The sequence below is a fragment of the Hemicordylus capensis genome, chromosome 6 (assembly GCF_027244095.1).
Source record: "Hemicordylus capensis ecotype Gifberg chromosome 6, rHemCap1.1.pri, whole genome shotgun sequence".
In the NCBI taxonomy this organism is placed as follows: domain Eukaryota; kingdom Metazoa; phylum Chordata; class Lepidosauria; order Squamata; family Cordylidae; genus Hemicordylus; species Hemicordylus capensis.
This window is the reverse complement of record NC_069662.1, coordinates 160,737,229-160,757,075: the sequence shown is the minus strand read 5'-3', so window position 1 is coordinate 160,757,075 and position 19,847 is coordinate 160,737,229. Positions and strand designations below refer to the sequence as shown.

Here is a 19,847-nt window from a genome sequence, read left to right as displayed (position 1 = left end):
GCGGGGAAATGACTTGACTAGCAGGCCAGAAGTTGCCGGTTCAAATCCCTGCTGGTATGTTTCCCAGACTATGGGAAACACCTATATCGGGCAGCAGCGATATAGGAAGATGCTGAAAGGCATCATTTCATACTGCGTGGAAGATGGCAATGGTAAACCCTTCCTGTATTCTACCAAAGACAACCACATGGCTCTGTGGTCCCCAGGAGTCGACACCAACTCGACGGCACACTTTACCTTTAATCACATGAGGAGGGACCATGCCCATGCCCTTGTGTATTTAGATTTATAGCCCTGCCCCTACATCCTGCAGTTTTAGGGCAGGTCACAATCCCGCCCCCCAAGAAATACAGAATAACATATTATCATACTGCATTATTCATATTGCTGCTGTTTTGTATCTTTTATGGTTATATTGTGCTTGTTTTAAAGCTTTTAATCAGATCTGAATTTTATATTCTAGCTGATATTTTAATTGTGTAGTTTTTGTAGTCGTTTAAAAATAACCAGTACACTGCTCTAGGCTCCTTGGGGGAAGAGCAGGCTATATGTGCAAGCTATACTGAGCAGGCTATACTGAGATTGCTTTAATGAAAGGAGGTAAATAAATTTAACAACAACAATAATAATTAAAATGTCTCAGAAAATGGAAAGAATTTGCCAACTTAATCCTAAGCCCCAAAGGATAACCTAAATAACCGGGCCTTAAAATACTCCTAGAAGGTGTAAAATAAAGAGAGAATATGCTAGGATTATTTTTTTTAAGGATAAGGGTGAAAAGCAGAGCTATGTGTATTCTTTCCCCTACCATTCCTGATTTTACAACTGAAATTATTTTTGTGCTTTGATGCAAATGTGCATATATTTGTATTGTGCAATTATTTATTCTGCCTCTGATAGCTCATGGGGAGGGACAGATATGTAGCAGTAATATGCAGGTCTGTCCAATTTGACTTCTGAGGTTTCATCAGCCATACTCTGGAACTGCAAAGCCTACCAACAATAAGTGAAGGTCAAATGGTAAATAAATGCAGGTTGAGCTGCCATTTGGGCACATAGTAAAGTGATGCCATGACTAAAATCAGCTTGGATCAACACAACTCATCATATTCTAAACATGCCCATGTCTTGTGTGAATGGACTAGGGATGTGCACAAATCAATGTTTTCATTTTGACTTGTACCCAAATCGAATCACCCCCAATTTGTTTTGGGTCTGAATCTGCCTCCTGAATCACCCCAGATTCCATTTGTACCAGAATTTTCCAAATCCAAATTGATTTAGATCAAAAAATGGTCCTGGGGCCAAAAGAGTGGGGTGGGTGGTAGTGCCCAATGGGTGAAAGCTACCACCCAGATTTCAAAGGAATTGGGCAAAGAGGTGATTGTTAAAGAATTTTTTGAAAATGCCTTGTCTTTGGGGCAGATTCAGGGCAGAAAAGGGGTTTTGGAGGCAGAAGAGTGGGACAGGTGGTAGTGCCCCAATGGGTGCCTGCTACAATCCTGATTTCAAATAAATTAGTGAAAGGGGTGATTTTAAAAGAATTTCTGAAGTTTGTGTGTCTTTAAGCTTTTCCCCATAGGGAATAATGGGGATTTCAGCAGCACCATAACTCCACTTGGGGGTCACCAGGGTGGCTGAGAGCGAGTGGTAGTGTAGTGCACATAAGGTGCCAACCACCCCCAGACCCACAAGCTCATGGGGCACTGGGTTTTGTTGTTTCTGGGGTGTTCTAAGAGTAGATTCTCTGGTAGCAAATAAGAGTGGATTCAATGTTTGTCTGAATCTCTGAAATTTTTGGGTCCGAATCTGGGGTGATTTGTTTTGTATCCGAATCTGGGCAATTGAGGACAGGGGTGATTTGTTTTGTCTACAAATCACCCGAATTGGCCCGATCCAGGTACAAATCGTTTTGTACCCAAATCATTTTGCACATCCCTAGAATGGACCCTAACTATGGCACGTGGAGAGAGGATAATGGTACCTTTGGATGTGACTGTGCTGTTTCCCTCTTTCAGGTTTTTACAGGAGTTTTTACTGCAGAAATGATCCTGAAAATAATTGCACTTGATCCCTATTACTATTTTCAGCAACGCTCAAATATCTTTGACAGTGTGATTGTCTTTATAAGCCTAATTGAACTGAGCATGGCTGCTGAGGAGGGGAGAACCAAGAAAGGAAACCTGTCCATTTTAAGGTCCTTGAGGCTGGTAATGACTCCTCCTTTTTCTTTCCTTTTCTTTTTTGTTCACTTTGTCCATAGAGTTATAGGGCAGGATTCCCCAAGAGTTACATTTCATCCAAAAGATTAATTTTGATTACACGGCTATAGAGCAGTTTGAAATAATTACCTTGTTAATCCTTAGAAGTATTCTGTGGTAAGTGTTATTTCCAGATAGAGGCAGGTGAGGCCAAGAACTAGCAGCCTTACCCAAGATCATCCAGAGCCTTCTTGGATGGGCAGGAATCTGAACCAAGGCCAACAATCCAGCATTTGGGGGCAGGCAGTCTGGCCTTCAATCAGCATGGTTGCACCTGTTCCCAACTGCCTGGGCTGCACAAGACAGCCTCCAGCCTCCAATGTCCCTCTGCCTCCATCCTTCTAAGGCAGGGGTTCCCAACCTGTGGTCCTCCAGATGTTGCTGAACTACAACTCCCATCACCCGCAGCTACAATTTACTGTGGCTAGGGATTATGGTAGAAGTAGTTCAGCATCATCTATAGGACCACAGTTGGGAACCCCTGCTCTAATGCAATTGTCAGGCCAAGCCAGGATCTATGGTTGATATACCCAAATCTAGACATTGTGAGTTTGGCAGAGTGTTTAAAGAGGGCTCTGGGCAAATTGAAGCAATGTGAGTGTTGGGGATCTGGTGACTCTTCCTCCTTTGAGTGGCCACACTCAGTATAAGGCAACTTCCTATGTTCCTATGTTCTGGTGCCTACTGATAGAGCATTCCAAAGCCTGGGGGCAATGACTGAGAGGGCCCTGTCCCTCGTGCATGACCATTGAGCCTCCCTCATTGTTGGCACCCAGAGCACAGTTCCCTCTGATGATCTTGACAGGTGGGCAGGGACCTTTGGGAGCAGGAGTTTCTTCAGATATCTAGTCTGAGTTTAAAGGTCAAAACCAGCACCTTGAATTGGACCCAGAAACAAAATAGTGGCCAATGCAGCTCTTTCAGAATGGGCAAGATGTGGTCCCAGTGGGCAGCCCTGGACAAAACCCTAGTTGCCACATTTTGCACTAGCTGCACTTTCCACATATTCTTCAAGGGTTGCCCCAAGGAGAGCACATTGCAGTAACCGAGCTGTGGCATGGCTAAGGCATGGGTAACCGTGGCCAAATCTACCTTCTCAAGAAAGGGATGCAGCTGGAGCACTAGCCGAAGCTGTCCTTCCATATAACCCTACTCAGTGGTAGAGCTCATCCTGTGTATCCTAGGTTTCATTCCTGGGTTCTCTAGCTGAAATGAAAAAGAATCACTGGAAGACCTTGGAGAACCAAAATGCATTCTGCCCCACAAAAAGCAGATTTTGGCAAGCGGAATGATGATTGGGGATGAGCCATAGCCCAGTGGTAGAGTAGATTTTAGAATGCAGAGAGTCCCAGCTTCAATCCCCATCAATTAAAAATGGATTGCATTTGACAGAAACCCTGGAGAGTTGCTACCTATCAAATTAATCAGCATGGGGCAGATGGACCAATGGTCGGATTCAGCACAACACAGATTCATCTCGCCTTTTCATTTTCCATGGAACATTCAAAGCTGGTTAAAGTTACTGATCACAAACACAGAATATTGAAAACAATGTTGAGCCTTCTTTTAATAGCAATACCGGACACCTTCTCTTATCTAATGATATTACACTTTCCTCCTCAACAGCTGCGTGTCTTCAAGTTGGCAAAATCTTGGCCAACCTTAAACACCCTGATTAAAATAATTTTAAACACAGTGGATGCTCTGGGTAACCTCACCCTTGTGCTGGTCATTATCGTCTTTATCTTTGCTGTGTTTGGAATGCAGTTATTTGGGGGCCAGTACAAAAGTTCTCGCTGTAATATATCTTCGGAATGCAAACCACGATGGCATATGGAGGATTTTTTTCATGCCTTCCTCATTATCTTCCGGATTCTGTGCGGAGAATGGATTGAGACCATGTGGGGCTGCATGGTGGTAGCTGGGAAACCATTATGCCTGCTTGTCTTCTTGCTGGTTATGGTGATTGGAAATTTAGTGGTGAGCTTTCAGAAATTTTTGTTGCTGTTGGGTTTTTTCATCGCTAAAAGGTTACTTTCTATTAATAAAATGAGAAAATGTATTTGAATATAACCTAATTGTGATGTATTTTTAAAATAGAAAACACTGTAATTGACTTGGATGGCAACAAATCAAAACCATCCCAGGACCTTCTTCCCATTTCTTTCTCTATTCAAGCCAATGGAGAAGGAAAGTGAAACTCATATAATGAGATAATGGGATGAAGAAAGGCCCTTTCTAAGCATGAAAGGGTCTTTCTAAGCCCCTTTGTAACTGGGGCTTCTGAAGAAATGGAACTGGACATCTTCCTTGCCTCTTACTCCCCCTTGGCTTTGCAAGAATCACCCCCTTTCCAATTTATTGTTCATCCAACCTAGGATTTAATACCAGTTTGCAAATAATTAAGTAGGGTGAAGATAGATGTAACATATGAAATGGAACAGGCTGTTTGAGAAGTCCCTTCTTTGTGGAATCTGCCCTTAAATTAAAACATTTCAGTCCTGGGGTTCTGATAGATCTGTTCTGTGGGTTTTTAGCAGGAACTGGAAATAAACACTTCTACTGGTTCTATTATGCTGTGATGGGTGCCAAATGGCTAGCACCCATGCCATCACCAATGGAACCACACACTCCCAGTCTTCAGAGCTGGTTTTTCTTTTCTTTTCTATTTCTTTTCTGTAAGTGAATGGTTAATGTATATATGCCAAAATGCAAACATGCAACCATAAAAAACCAAAGTTATACACCCCCTGGATGCTCAAGGGGAGGAAGAAGACTAAAGATATGCTTGGTCACTGATCCAGCATTTGTCTTGCTGGTTTGTACATTGTAATACCATTTCACTATGTGTTCACTATGCAAGTGAATAGCTTTCTGTGACTGCTGAAAAATTGTCTTCAACCTAAATTATGTTTTTGTGATCAATAATCATTTGTTAAATAAGTAAATCTGGAGTTTGGACATTCAGACATGAAGGAACCTCTTGTTAGTAACTTGTTCCTGTATGCTGCAGTAGTCCTTAAAGGTTCTTCTTGCTGATTCCTTTCCATCTTGCACTCTTTTTGTAATAAATCCACAAGCACCCAGTATAAAAGGTTTGGAAAATGTATTATAGTGGGAGCAAAACCTCTTCTGGCTCTTAGTTGGACATCACTAAGAACAACTATGTTCAGAATGGAAAATGAAACCAACTTAAAAGAATTGCTTTGCCCATAAGAGGCCATATAATTCAGTAAAGGGACCTCCATCACTCTGGATGGCTTCAGATGTTGCACAGAACCTTGGCTACAGCTAAGCTCCAAGCAACCTCCTGCCACCCTGGGAGTGCATACTTCCTTTCTTGGTGAGGCTATAACTGTATATATGTTTAAGTTATTAAAGTACTCACAATGGCACTGGCTGCAGTGGACACCCCCCTCCCCGAGTCTCCTGGATGGTGGCAGCCCAGTTTGGGCTGTTTGGGGGCATTCTGTGCATGTGTTGACACCATTTTTTTACTTCCGAGCATGAGCACGGGCCATTTGCATAACCATGCCTTTACGTGGTCTTGCAAATGGCCCATATGCATGCATGGAGGTAAAACAAATGGCCTCCATCACGCATGCACAAAAGGCCTGAAATGGCCCGAATTGGGCCGCCACCAGCCCAGGAGACTCAGGGGGTTGGGAGAGCTCAGGGGCGTAGCAAGGTTGGAGTGGGCCCAGAGACAAGATTTTAAAATGCCCCCCCCCCACTGAAGCTCAGCTCATGAAGTAAAGAGATCTTAAATGAGGCTGAATAGTGGTAACAAAAATAGAACATCATCCTAAATTTTTTTTAAAGGTTTTGTGAATTGTGGACGATGCAAGTCATTTAATGGTACTAGAGAAAGACATGCTGTTCTGGTAGCTCCAGGTCTTAACACACCCACATCAATTTCAGAGGATGAATACATGGAAGGAAGTCTGGGCGGGTGTGCGGCTGGGGGAGTCAGTCATGTGACTTGTCTCTGGGGGCCACCCCCAAGGCAGTGGGCCCCCAGACAACTGTCTCCTCTTGCCCTATTATTATGCCCCTGGAGGAGCTGCTGCTGCCCTCCCCCCATGGCTGCAGCAGCCATTGTGAGCACTTTACTTTAATAACTTAAACAGTCATAGAAGCTCCCTGCTCCTGCTGCCCCTTTACTGGTAAAGCGGAATCCTCACCAGATTCCCCTTTGCTGATAGGACTTTGAGCCTGCCCAAATCAGTTCAATTTGACCTCAGCTCGAACCAGACCTGGTTCAGTTCGATGTTGAGCCTTCAAACCAAACTGGTTTTAGTGTGAACTGGCTTGATCTTGAGCTAGTTCGCACGTTCCTAGTAGGCTATGCCCAGATTGGTCACAATGTCCGAACCCACCAAATTCAGCATATTTTAACCCACATCCTCCAGAAAATGCAAGTCCCAAAACTTACTTGGACCCTCAGGTTCAAATGAGTTTCAGGGCTCAGGTTTTCTGAAGCAAGGAAGTTAGAATATGCTGAGATTGGTGGGTTCAAATGTTGTAACCAACCTTGCACATCCTAACCAAGAAAGGAAGTGTCATTTGCATGGGGATGGGAAGGGGAAGTGTGTGCTTTTGGGGATGAGGAAGAGAATGCCAAGCATGGCTGCAGCCAAGATTTCACACATCTGCACCCATCATATTAGTTCCCTCTCCCCCCACTCATTCCACTGTCCCAGCCCCAGAATAGGGACAACTGAAGATTACTTCGCAAGACTTAACATTTTAAATCAGTACTTTCTGACCTGAGGGCCGTCAGATGTTGCTGAGGTACAACTGCCAGAATTTGCCGAACTACAACTCTCATCAACTCTCATCAGCCCCAGCTACAGTTCATTGTGGCTGGGGATGATGGGAGTTGTAGTTCATCAACATCTGGAGGCCCCCAGGTTGGGAACCGCTGCTTTAAGTTATCTGTTAACTATATCCCTCTGTTAACTATATCCCTTAACTATAATTTCAAAATTAATATTTGAAATGGTCTGAAATTCTAAAGGCTAATTTCTGAAATAGTTGCTGAATTTTGAATTTGTAAGATAGTTTATTCCAACTCTGCATCACCTCTGCATTTTCCCCACTTCTTTATTACATCCATATTACACCCCAGGCAAATTAAGTTAACAGCCAGTCTGACCACGAAAACAAATGTCTGTCTTGCTTGTTTTTTCTTCCCTGCTATTGGAGATATCTACCTCTAGTCAGGAAAGATTTGGTTAGGGAAGAGAGCTGATCTTGTGGTAACAAGCATGCATTGTCCCCTTTGCTAAGTAGGGTCCACTCTGGTTGCATTTGAATGGGAAACTGCATGTGAGAGCCTTATAAGATATTCCCCTGAGGGATAGGGGCATTCTGGGAAGAGCACCTGCATGCTTGCATGCAGAAGGTTCCAAGTTCCCTCCCTTGCGGCATCTCCAAGATAGGGCTGGGAGAGACTCCTGCTTGCCACCTTGGAGAAGACTCTGCCAGTCTGTGTAGACAATACTAAGCTAGATGGACCAAGGGTCTGACTTGGTAGAAGGCAGCTTCCTAGGTTCATAAAACAATGTTAAGATCATAGTGCAAGAGATTTTTTTTGTTAATGTGTTTGTTCCTCTTCTTCTTTCAGGTTCTCAATCTGTTCATTGCGCTGCTGCTGAACTCCTTCAGTGCTGACAACCTACAACTCCCAGAAGATGATCAAGACATGAACAACCTTCAGATTGCCTTTGCACGGATCCACAGAGGCCTTCATGCAGCAAAACATGCCATGCTGGTTTTCTGTTCCAAAGCATTCAGGTACAAGCGAAAAGCCGCCCTAAAGAAAATAAAATGTGATTCTGAGAACAATGCAGTGGAGCTAAAAAAAGATGACACACAGTCCAAAGAGATTTACAGGAATGGCGATGTTGAGAAAAATAGGGAGATGCCCTCCCTCAATGCCTTGGATGATTTCATCACCAATCCCAGTTCGTTTGTCTGTGTTCCTATTGCTGATGCGGAGTCTGATAGCGAGGACTCTGAAGATGCTGGGGATAAGCAGGGCCCAGTCATGGAGGCAGAAAATATCAAACAGGTAAGAAAGAAACCCAATGAAAAGTTTCCATATGTAGGGCAGGATTGAAAAATCAAAATAATCACTATGAGGATAATATAGATCAATTCTGAGCATTCCATCGTCCTGTCCCAACATACTGTCACGCTCTAAAGTGATCAAGAAAGGGAACCCAGGATGGGGCTATGCAAATAGTTGTAGACTTGATGCTCCAGACTGCCTCATGGAAGAAGGTTTAACTCCCGTCTCAATGGTATTGCTGAATGCAGCTCTTCTCCTTCTCCTGTATACAGGCAAACCTCGTTATATGCGGAACCGCTATTCACGATTTTGTGTATCTGCAGGTGTCAAATAGACACCCACCTTTTTATCCACAGATACAAAAGGGTTGAAATCCACATATCCATGGTTCCTAGAAGGCCATAAATAACCGTGGAGGTCATTTCCAGCTGCCATTTTGTCCATGGGAGCCATTTTGTGACTCATTTCATTTTAAAAAAATTGAGGAAAATCAGCAACTTTGGGGGGCCATTTGGGACTTTGGGGGCATTTCTGGCATTTGGGCCATGTTTACCACATTTATACCATATTTCTTAAGAGCCTAGGAACCTAACCCCCACGATCCCATAGACTCAAAGCCTCATTATCCTCAGTTTTGTTACCTGTGGTAATCTGCGGGTACAGAACTCCTGTGGATAATGAGGTCCACCTGTATATGGCACGCTCCAACTTACACATCCTTACAAACATAGTTCCATAACATATTGCATTTATGAAGCTCTACACACAATCAAAATGTGGAGCCCTACTGGGCTCAGTGGGGAGAGCAGGCTTAGCACACGAGCAGCCGTACCTCGTTGGCCGGATTGGCCACCCACACAACTACCGGCTCCGTCACAGAGCCAATGGGGCGGTGAGCATCAGGGGCCGCCCGGACCTCAGAAGTCCCAGGATGCCCTGTGCAAATGTGTGGGGCATTCTGGGGAGCCCCCTGACACTGGTAGGCTTGTTGGAGTCTGCTGGTCAGGGGTGTCCTCGTGAGTCGCCGTGCTGTGGCGTCTCACGATCAGAATGGGGTTAGCGAAGCACTTGCTCCGCTGAACTTGTTTAAGGGGAGAGGTACTTAGTGTGGTTTGCTGCTGGAAGCCACGCAGCTCCTGTTGCAGCACAGGACCACAGGAAAGCGGGCTAAGCTCCCTTAGCCCGCTTTCCTGTAGTCATGAGAATAGCCTCAATGAAGTCCTCAGCTTACAAACGCCAACCCACACTTAAATACAAGTTGTCCCTCATAGAACTATATGTGTTCTGAGTTATGAACATCCAACCTTCCCCTTTGGAACACAGCACATTTGTAAGTTGGGGAGTCGGGGACTCTCTGTTTATCCATATCCATATCCATATCCATATCAATATCCATATACATCTGGTTGTTTCAGTGCAGTTCTTAGTGTGATGAACATTGAATCCACTCTCATTTCCTACCAGATAATCTACTCTCAGAACATACCAGAAAGAACAAAACCCAGTGCCCCATGGGTTTGGGGTAGTTGGCACCCTATGTGCACTACTCCACCACTCATTCTGGGCCACCCTGGCACCCCCAAATTGCAGTTATAGGGCTTCTGAAATCCCCATTATTCCCGGGGAGGGGGAAGCTTAAAGACTCACAAAATTCATAAATTCTTTAAAAATCACCCCTTTCACCAATCTCTTTGAAATCTGGGTGGTAGCAGGTACCCATTGGGGCATTGCAACCTGACCCACTCTTCTGCCCTCAAAACTCCTTTTCTGCCCCAAATTTGCCCCAAAGACAGGGCATCTTCAAAAATTCTTTAACAATCACCCCTTTGCCCAATTCCTTTGAAATCTGGGTGGTAGCTTCCTTGCACCCATTGGGCACTACCACCCACCACAACCTGCTCTGGGCCACCCTGGTGCCATCCCACCAGGGAGGTATAACTAAGGCTGCTGAAATCCCCATCATTCCTTATGTGAAAAAGCTTAAAGATGCACCAACTTCAAAAATTCTTTTAAAATCACCCCTTTGCCCAATTTCTTTGAAATGTGGGTGGTAGCTTCCACCCATTGGGCACTACAACCTACCCACCCTACTCTTTTGCCCTGGGCCCACTTTCCCCCACGAAATTGATTCAGATTCAGAAAATTTGGGTACAAATCAAATCTCGGGTGATTCGGGGGGGGGAGATTCAAATCCAAAACAAATCAGGGGTGATTCAATTTGGGTACAACTTAAAACAAGAAAATTGATTTGTGCACATCCCTAGTCTTTAATACAGACTGTAGTCAGCACTCCAAACATCAGTACAAGAGTGGGAAATGCCAAGTTCTCCACCTCCAACTCTCTTTAGCCCCATTCTTCTGTGTAGTGCCAGTGGTGATAGATGTTCTATTAAAACAAAACAAACCCTAGTGAAATACATGCAAGCCAACATGACTTACCTTCAGCAGGAAAGCCAGCTGCGATTGCGGGGAGAGAGGAGCAAGAGTTCTGATGCCTGGAGTCGAACATCTGAAATTTCCTCCCTTGGGGAGTTAAGCACACAGTGGAAAGCTGGGCCTTCATCACCAAGACTAAAAGAGGTAAAAGACATCCACCAGTGCAAAAAGAAGAATCCAGATCACAGAACAGGGTAAGCTAGATAACCACACAGAAGAGAGAGAGCAGAAATGAAAACGTGCTCCACGGACTGAAATGTCCATGTTTCAGAATTCAAATTCAAACAGCTTTTTGGGAGACCTTCCTCTTGGAGTTGAGAGGGAGGTTTGCCTTTGGATGTTCAGAAACATAGATGTCCTATCTATGCATTCAGTCAGTCAACCGCCAAGCACAGTGCCCGGTTTTAAGGGAAATTCACTGCTGTCTTTTTGTTTTGTAGAAAGTTGACACTAGCAGCTGTTCAGAAGGCAGCACTTTGGACCTAAAAGATCCTGAAGAATTACTGAAGAACATCCCTGAGCTGTCTGAGGATGTGATGGAGCCAGGCGATTGTTTCCCACAAAGTAAGTGCCCACTTAATCAATTTACTAAGATGTGCTCTGAAAATAATATATTGTTGCTGAAAATTAGAGGTGTACATGAAATGAATTTTTTGACTCATTTTGAATTATAATCGTATTTCAAAAATTCATTTTGAATTTGAATCAAATTTGAATAGTCTGAAAATCTGGTTTGAATTTGAATCAATTTGACCCTGTTTTGGTGCCTTTTAAAAACAAACAGGGGGCTTGAATGGTTTTTAAAGGTGCCAAATGACTTTCAAATTGAATGTGAATTGAATTTCAGAAATTCAATTGGAATTCTAATTGAATTTTCCTTTTAAGGGGTGATTTGATTTGAATTACAATCATTCGAATCACCCAGATCCGAGTTGAATCAATTCAAATTCAAATAGATTTGCACATCCCTACTGAAAATCACAGCCCTGTGTTGGGTTCCCTGCCTGCCAGTGCCCTGATCTTATTCTGTTTTGTTTGGCTGTGCTCCGGCCAGCAGCAGCCAAGGAAGAGGAGCAGAGAGAGAAAGACATAGGACATGGAGATAGGATTAACTACATGTTGTAGAGGGTGAGAACTTGACACCAGGCTGCCATTTTTGGTGGGAGCTTTAGCAACATAGGGAGCTGTCTTATACTGAGTCAGAGCATTGGCCAATTTAGCTCAATATTGTCTACCCAGACTGGTAGAGGCTTCTCCCAGGTTAAAGACAGGTGTCTTTCCCAGCCCTATCTGGAGATTCCAGGGAGGGAACTTGGAACCTTTTGCATGCATCCTTGTATTTCTTATCATGTATAGTTATGTTTTCTGATTATGAAGTGAGCAAGACAACTAGCAATGCTATCAAATTTCATTAGATAGGGTATGTAAGTTAAAATTTCCAGTTCTGACAGCATGTTTCCTTACTGATAGTGGTAACTTGTACAAGGTCTGCACTATACCTTTAATTACTGTAGTCACAATTAGTGCAGTGTCTGATGCAGAGGTGTCCAGTGACTCCTCTTGTGTGGTTAGACTGGATCAGTTCCAGTTTGTAACTCCTGAGGATGTGGACAAGCTGCTTGGAACGATGCAGCCTACCACCTGGTCTCTTGACCCTTGCCCAACTATCTGGCAGGGGTGGTGGTGTAGAGGCCTGCTAGAGATTATAAATGCTTCTCTGAGGGAGAGCAGGATGCATCCTTGCCTTAAAGAGACAATTATTAGACCTCTTCTAACGAAGCTTGCATTGGATCCCTCAGAGTTAAGCAACTATAGGCCTGTCTCCAACCTTCTGCGGTTGGGCAAGGTAATTGAGAGAGTGGTGGCCTCCCAATTCCAGGCAGTCTTGGAGGAAACTGATTATCTAGACCCATTTCAGACTGGTGTTCGGGTGGCCTTAGTCACTGTCAGCCTGATGGATGATCTTCAGTTGGAAACTGACAGAAGTGTGACTCTGTTGGTCCTTTTGGATATCTCATTGGCTTTCGATACTATCAACCATAGTATCCTTCTGGATACTATGAACTATCATACTTCAGACACATTATACAAAAATCCAGCTCCCTAGAGAAGTCCAGAATGCTGGGAAAAGTTGAAGGAAAGAGAAGAAGGCAACGACCAGCAGCAAGGTGGATGGACTAGATCACGACAGCAATGAATGCACCACTGAGAGACCTTAAAGGTCAAGTTAAAGACAGATCATCCTGGAGAGAATCTATCTAAGTGGTTGCTAAAAGTCGACACCAACTTGATGGCACTTAATCAATCAATCAAAATCCTCCTGGAGCATCTGAGGGGGATGGGGATGGGAGGCACTGCTTTGTGGTGGTTCTGCTCCTACCTCTTGGGCAGATTCCAGATGGTGTCCCTTGGATACTGTTGTTCTTCCAAATCTGAACTTTTGTATGGTATCCCTCAGGGCTCCATATTATTTCTGATGTTGTTTAATATCTACATGAAACTGCAGGGAGAGATCATCAGGGGATTTGGTGCAGTGTGTTATCAGTATGCTGATGACACCCAAATCTATTTCTTCATGTCAGCATCATCAGGAGAAGGCATAACCTCCCTAAATGCCTGCCTGGAGACAGTAATGGGCTGGATGAGGGATAACAAACTGAGCCTTAATCCAGATAAGACGGGGGTACTTATTGTGTGAGACTGGCATTTGGGAGATGATTTTGATCTGCCTGTCACACTTCCCAAGGAGGAACAGTTACACAGTTTGGGGATGCTTCTGGATCCCAACCTTTCTCTGGTGCCCCAGGTTGAGGTGGTTGCCAGAGGTGCCTTCTATCAGCTTCAGCTGATACGCAAACTGCATCAGTTTCTTGAGAGAAATGACCTCAAAGCAGTGGTACATCAGCTGGTAACCTCCAGACTTGACTACTGCAACGCGCTCTATGTGGAGCTACTTTTGTATGTAGTCCAGAAACTGCAGTTGGTACAGAATGCAGCAGCCAGGTTGGTCTCTGGGCCATCTCAGACAGACCATATTACCCCTGTATTGAAAGAACTACACTGGCTACCGATATGTTTCTCGGCATAATACAAGGTGCTGGTTATAACCTGAAAAGCCCTAAATGGCCTAGGTCCTGGGTATTAAAGAGAATGTCTTCTTCACCATGATCCCCACTGCCCATTAAGATCATCTGGAGAGGTTCATCTACAGTTGCCACCGGCTCGTCTGGTGGCTACTCAGGGGTGGGCCTTCTCTGTTGCTGCCCAGCAGGTTTGGAATGCTCTCGCTGTTGAAATAAGAGCCTCCCCATCTCTGACAACTTTTAAAAAGTCAATCAAGACACATCTGTTCACCCAGGCTTTTAATTAGACTTACTATTTTAATATTTCCAAGCTTGTTTTAAGTTATTTTAATGTTTAAATTCTGTTTTTATTGTGTTCTTATTGTAAACCATCCAGAGACCCAAGTTTGGGGCAATATAGAATTTTGTCAAATAAATAAATAAATAAATTTGCATTTCTTTAAAAAATTATGCATCTCTTTCAGGATTTGCTGAGCATTTCCCTTGGTGTTCATTGAATACCATGAAGTTTCCAGGTAGCCTATGGTGGAATTTAAGAAAGACATGCTATCGAATTGTAGAACACAACTGGTTTGAAAGCTTCATTGTGTTCATGATTCTGCTGAGTAGTGGAGCTCTGGTAAGCTTCTAAATCCTCTCATCTCATGCATGAGACTTTAAGGCAAGGGTGGCCAAACTTGGACTCTCCAGGTGTTGTTGGGCTACAACTCCAACAATATATAATATAATCTCCAGCTGCAGGTTGTCTCAGTGGGGGATGATGGGAGTTGTAGTCCAGCAATCGCTGGAGAGCCTCAGGTTGGCCACCCTTGTTCTAGGGAAGGGGTGGGCAAACCTGGGCCTCCAGCTGTTGTTGAACCACAACTCCCATCATCCACAGACTGAGGATGATGGGAGTTGTAGTTTAACAATAACTGGAGGCCCACGTTTGCCAACCACTGCTCTAGGGCTTAAGCAGAACACACGACAGAGCAGAACAAAGAAAGATTATATTTTCAAACTGTCACCCCATTTCAGTAAGAGAAAACATGGACAAATTTTGAGTGAAAATCTAATGAAAGAGCCAAGGTTGTGGTCAATTTATATTAAATACCACCCACCTATCCATTTCAGGTCCAAACCCGCTATCTAAAAGGGGCAATGGGGAACTGCATTCCATGCTTTGCCCTCTATACTCATCCCCACATAGTGGTCTGGTTCTCACAATCAGATGTAAGTTGGAAGAGTAGCCAGCTAGGAGTAGGCAGCTAGTGTACACAGTAGATGGCTAATGAACTGGTGTAATTTCATAATCAAGGCAATGTAATCTGGAACCAAAAAATGCAGGGAGAAATGAAGATGGGAAGAATATTGTACACATCCCTCCTTTGAGATATCATCACATGACCATATATTATTGGCTCTATGGCATTATAATATCCTCACATTTGTTACATGGTCCCCGAGTGTATAGGATCACTCAGGGAAGGAGGACAGCCAAGAGGAGAAATAACGAGAAAGCAGCAATAAGAAGGGAGAGGCAATTGCCGTGTGAACAGTGGGGGAAATGCCAGGAAGGTACAACAATGGTCCCCCCCCACTTAGGATGGGGAATACTGTATTTCTATCCCACATCTATATCTATCCCCCATACTGTATCTACCCCACATCTGCGTATAACCCACACCCAAGTGTTTCCCACAGAAAATCATCACTTGGGGGGAGGGAAGAAACACCTGCATACACCACATTTATGTAACACCTGTGAAGTGTGTGACAAAGAGCTTCCTCATCTGCCCTCCCAATGGAACTCATTGCTGCTCCCAAGGACAGGGGGTGTCTTGGGGGTGCAGCTTGGGGAATCCTAGGAGAGGTGGGAAGCCTCCTCCTCTGCTTTCCTTTTGCCCCTCATCTTGATGTCCCCCATCTTGAATGTAATATTTTGAATGTAAGGGGTGGTGCAGTGAGGGGATAACTACCACAGCAGTAGCATCATGTTTTATCTTTTTAAAATATATATACCACTATTGCCACATGCAAAAAATTGTATACCTCAAGGGGTATATGCATGAAAATACAGTATTTAGAACTTACCCAGGACCAATCCTTTTTGCCCTCAAAATTGTTATGGGCAAATATTACTATTAATACTATTTGCTATATTAAATATTACTATTTAATACTATAATACTATTGATGCTTATGTGCTATAATCGTAAAACAGTGGTATACACAGGGACCTGAGTAATGGCAACATAAAAGTTTATGACAAATTTTATGACAAATATTTATAAACTGCTTTTCAGCAAAGGTTTCCAAAGCAGTTGACATAGATATAAATAAATAAAATTGCTCCCTATCCCTAAAGGGCTCACAATCTTTAAAAAAAACAACCCCAAAACAACCCCATAAAATAAACACCAGCAACAGCCACTGGAGAGATGCTGTGCTGGGGATGGATAGGGCCAGTTGCTCTCCCCCTCCTAAATAAGGAGAATCATCACTTTTAAAAGGTGCCTCTTTGCTCAGTAAAAGGTCTACTTGGTGATTCTCAATAGTACACAATAGAAATGATATAGCTAATTCTCATTTCAGGCATTTGAAGATAAATACTTGGAGAACAAACCAAATGTTAAAAAAATGCTGGAATATGCTGACAAGTTATTCACTTATATCTTCATCCTTGAGATGCTTTTGAAATGGGTGGCTTATGGATTCCATAAGTATTTCACCAATGCATGGTGCTGGCTTGATTTCCTCATTGTAGATGTGAGTATTGCATTGAACAACTCTGTGAACTGGGTTATTCATCAATCAGTCAATTATTAAACTATATGTACATATTGCTTTATAAGAAAAGACATTCACTATGTGGATAAACTAGCAAAAGGAATGAGAATATGATTCCCTGCCCAGAAGGGCTCACAATCTAAGAAGAAGCGCCAGGGACACAACTCTGGAAGGCAGCTATGCTGGGACTGACAGTTGAACCCGCCCCCCCTGCTCAAGAGAAGAGTTGTCTCTTGGCCCAGTTAGCAAGGATCTTTGGTTTCCAAGAGCGCATAGCTGGGCCTTCCTGAAGTGTTTCTGCCTAAGGGGGAAGTGTGAGGAAGCTTAGAAAGGGCCCATGGTTCAATTACCGAGCACATGGTATGCTAGCAAATGGCGCCCCGTCCTTTAAGGCCCTCCAATGGCATTAGGTAGCTATTTGTCCCCAGCGGAGATCCATTGTGTTTCTGGTTGTGCATTTCCTTGGGTGAAGAGAGTTGAATTTCCAAGTGGCCCTTGCCATGTTTAGTGCTGAGAACTACAATTCTCAGGGGACAAAAGAACATGGTGCAAGTGTACAGCATGGTAGTGTGTCTCACAGAAACATTTCCATTGTCTTAACCAGTCTAAACACCTCAAAATCCCTAAAATATGAACTCAGTACCCCACTGGCTTGTAGGCGAGGGGGCAGTTGGCACATGGGGTGCCTCTAATCCCCTCCCCGCCTCACCCACAAGGCAGTGGGGTACTCAGTTCATTATTTATTTTTTTTAGGATTTTTTGAAGTGTTTAGACTCTTGGTGTGTAATGAATCCTCATAGGGATTCATTATGAGGAAAAGTCATTACACACCAAAGAGTCTAAACATTTCAAAAATAGTGACCTCACATTTTGCTCCATAACTCCACTTCTACAAGGGCTAGAGCTTAGCTTTTTTTCTTTTTTCTTTTTATAATGAAAGCTGGGAATCAGGGGAAATGAATATGGGGAACATGAAACTTAAATCTCAAATAGATTCGAATCAAATCTGGGGAGATTTGATTTGAGCTCAAATTTGGCCAGGAGTGACTGGGCAGATTTGTTTCATGATCGAATCAGTCAAATTGACCAGATTCGAGTCAAATCAATTGGACCTCGAATTGATTCATACACCCCTAGTTCAGATAGATGCTAAAAGATGACCAGATTTCTCTCTGGGCCCCACCCATGATCAGTATGCAATGCCTCAGAGGGCCATGTGTCCCATCTCAATACTGATCATCAGTGCTGGGATATTCATGAAGCCATCTTCTATTTTTGCAAGCTTTTTAGATCCCTAAGTCCCTAATTCGTTTGTGGATTGCTGCTGATCCTTCCATTCGCGGGGGCAATGGACCTATTCAGATGGTCCACCCCAGGTGCCTTATGGATCCTGATGGTTTTCAGAGGGTGCTTAGGAGGTTTCCCAGCAATCTGGCAGGCAACTCACCAGTGCTACTCATTGAGGTGTAGAACACTGGGGCTACGAGGGCACTTGACGAGATTGCTCCTAAGTGGCCTCTTAGGGTTTGTGGATCTCGACTTCCATGGTTCTCTGAGGAACTTCAAGAGATGAAGCGAGCCAAAGGATGCCTAGAGTGCCACTGGAGGAATACTAAGACATAGGTCGAACGAGCATGGTTGCTTGCCCATGTTCGGGACTATACAGTGGCGATAAGGGCGGCAAAATCTGCACATTTCTCCACGCTTATTGTGTCAGCAGATTCCCTTCTGGAGGCCCTTTTCTGAATCACCTACTCTTTGCTGGGAAGGGATAATTCTGGTGATTTTCCATCTGGCTGCTGTGACATGTTTGCCAGCTTTTTCACTGATAAAGTTGCCCACCTTCAGTCGGAGGTGGACTCCAATTGCTCAATATCTTTTGAGGTAATAAAGGCTGGGTCTTGTGATACTATCTGGAATGAATGTGAGCTTGTTGAGGCTGATGACGTCAATAGGATTCTCACCAACTTGAGCACAGCGACCTCTAGCGTGGACCCTTGTCCCTCCTGGCTCATTAGGTCTGTGAGGGGGAATGTTCTTTCCTGGCTTTGGGAGACGGTTAATTGTTCTCTTCAGGAGGGGTTTGTTCCATCAGCCCTGAAAGAGGCGGTGGTCTACCCTCTCCTGAAGAAGCCTTATCTCAACCTTGAGAATCTGGATAACTATCATCCAATCTCCAATCTTCCTTTTTTTGGTAAGATTTTGGAGAAGGTGGTTTGTGCTCAGTTGATGAGAGACCTGGAGGAAACTGATTTTCTGGACACTTGCCAGTTGGGTTTCAGGCTGCAGCACAGCACTGAACCTTGATGTGGGAAGCACACCTCTCTTGGTTCTCCTTGATCTCTCAGTGGCTTTCGATACCATCAACCATGCTATCCTTCTGGAACACCTAAGGGGGCTGGGCCTTTGGGGCACTGTTCTTCAGTGGTTCTGGTCCTATCTCACTGGGCAATTCCAATTGGTGTCAATTGGGGGTGAGTGTTCTGCACCCTGGCCCCTTTCTTGTGGAGTTCTACAGGGCTTGGTCCTTGCTCCCATTCTCTTTAATATCTACATGAAGCCACTGAGCCTGGCCATCCATCAGTTTGGGGTATGTTTTCATCAATATGCTGATGATACTCAGCTTTATATCTCTACCCCTGGCCAAATAGGTGATGCCGTTCATGTGCTGGTTCAATGCCTAGAGGCTGTCAGGACCTGGATGGGCCAAAATGAGCTCAGGCTTAATCTCTCCAAGACCAAGTTGCTGTTGTTCAGTTTGTGATCTGGCCAATTGCTGCATGTGAGTTTATTTCTTAACAGGGTTATGCTTCTCTTGAGAGAGAAGGTCCGTGATCTGGGGGTCTTTCTGGACTCACACAGGCGTATCTAGGGTAGGGCAGGCAGGGCACGTGCCCTGGGTGCCACTTGAAGGGGGGGTGCAAATTCTTAAAATTAATTTTTTTAAAAAAAATGGCCACCAAAAACAAAATGGCCACTGCACATGCTCAAATGGCCTCTGTGAGGCCCTAGGCTATGCCAGGCCTCGTGGAGGCCATTTGAGCATGCGTGGTGGCCATTTTGTTTTCAGCGGCCATTTAAAAAAACCACAATTATTTTTTAAAAAATGGCCACTGCACATTCTCAAATGGTCTCTGTGAGGCCCTAGAGGCCAGCAGTGGGAGGGGTAACCTTTGCAGACCCCCCCCACAACCTATAGGAAGCACCCCGAAGGGGCTACAG

The 19,847-nt window shown here is 44.1% G+C and overlaps 1 protein-coding gene across 1 annotated transcript in view; it reads left to right on the top strand.

Annotated features, from left to right (window-relative positions):
* The window catches only part of LOC128331368 (sodium channel protein type 5 subunit alpha-like), a 71,781-nt gene that overhangs the window by 31,124 nt on the left and 20,810 nt on the right, over positions 1-19,847 (top strand). Inside the window, exons 14-20 of the mRNA XM_053264711.1 lie at positions 2,019-2,210; positions 3,888-4,241; positions 7,891-8,337; positions 10,786-10,917; positions 11,214-11,337; positions 14,321-14,475; positions 16,431-16,604. Of these exons, the coding sequence (XP_053120686.1) occupies positions 2,019-2,210; positions 3,888-4,241; positions 7,891-8,337; positions 10,786-10,917; positions 11,214-11,337; positions 14,321-14,475; positions 16,431-16,604 (1,578 nt within the window). The remainder of the gene's footprint in view (positions 1-2,018; positions 2,211-3,887; positions 4,242-7,890; positions 8,338-10,785; positions 10,918-11,213; positions 11,338-14,320; positions 14,476-16,430; positions 16,605-19,847) is intronic.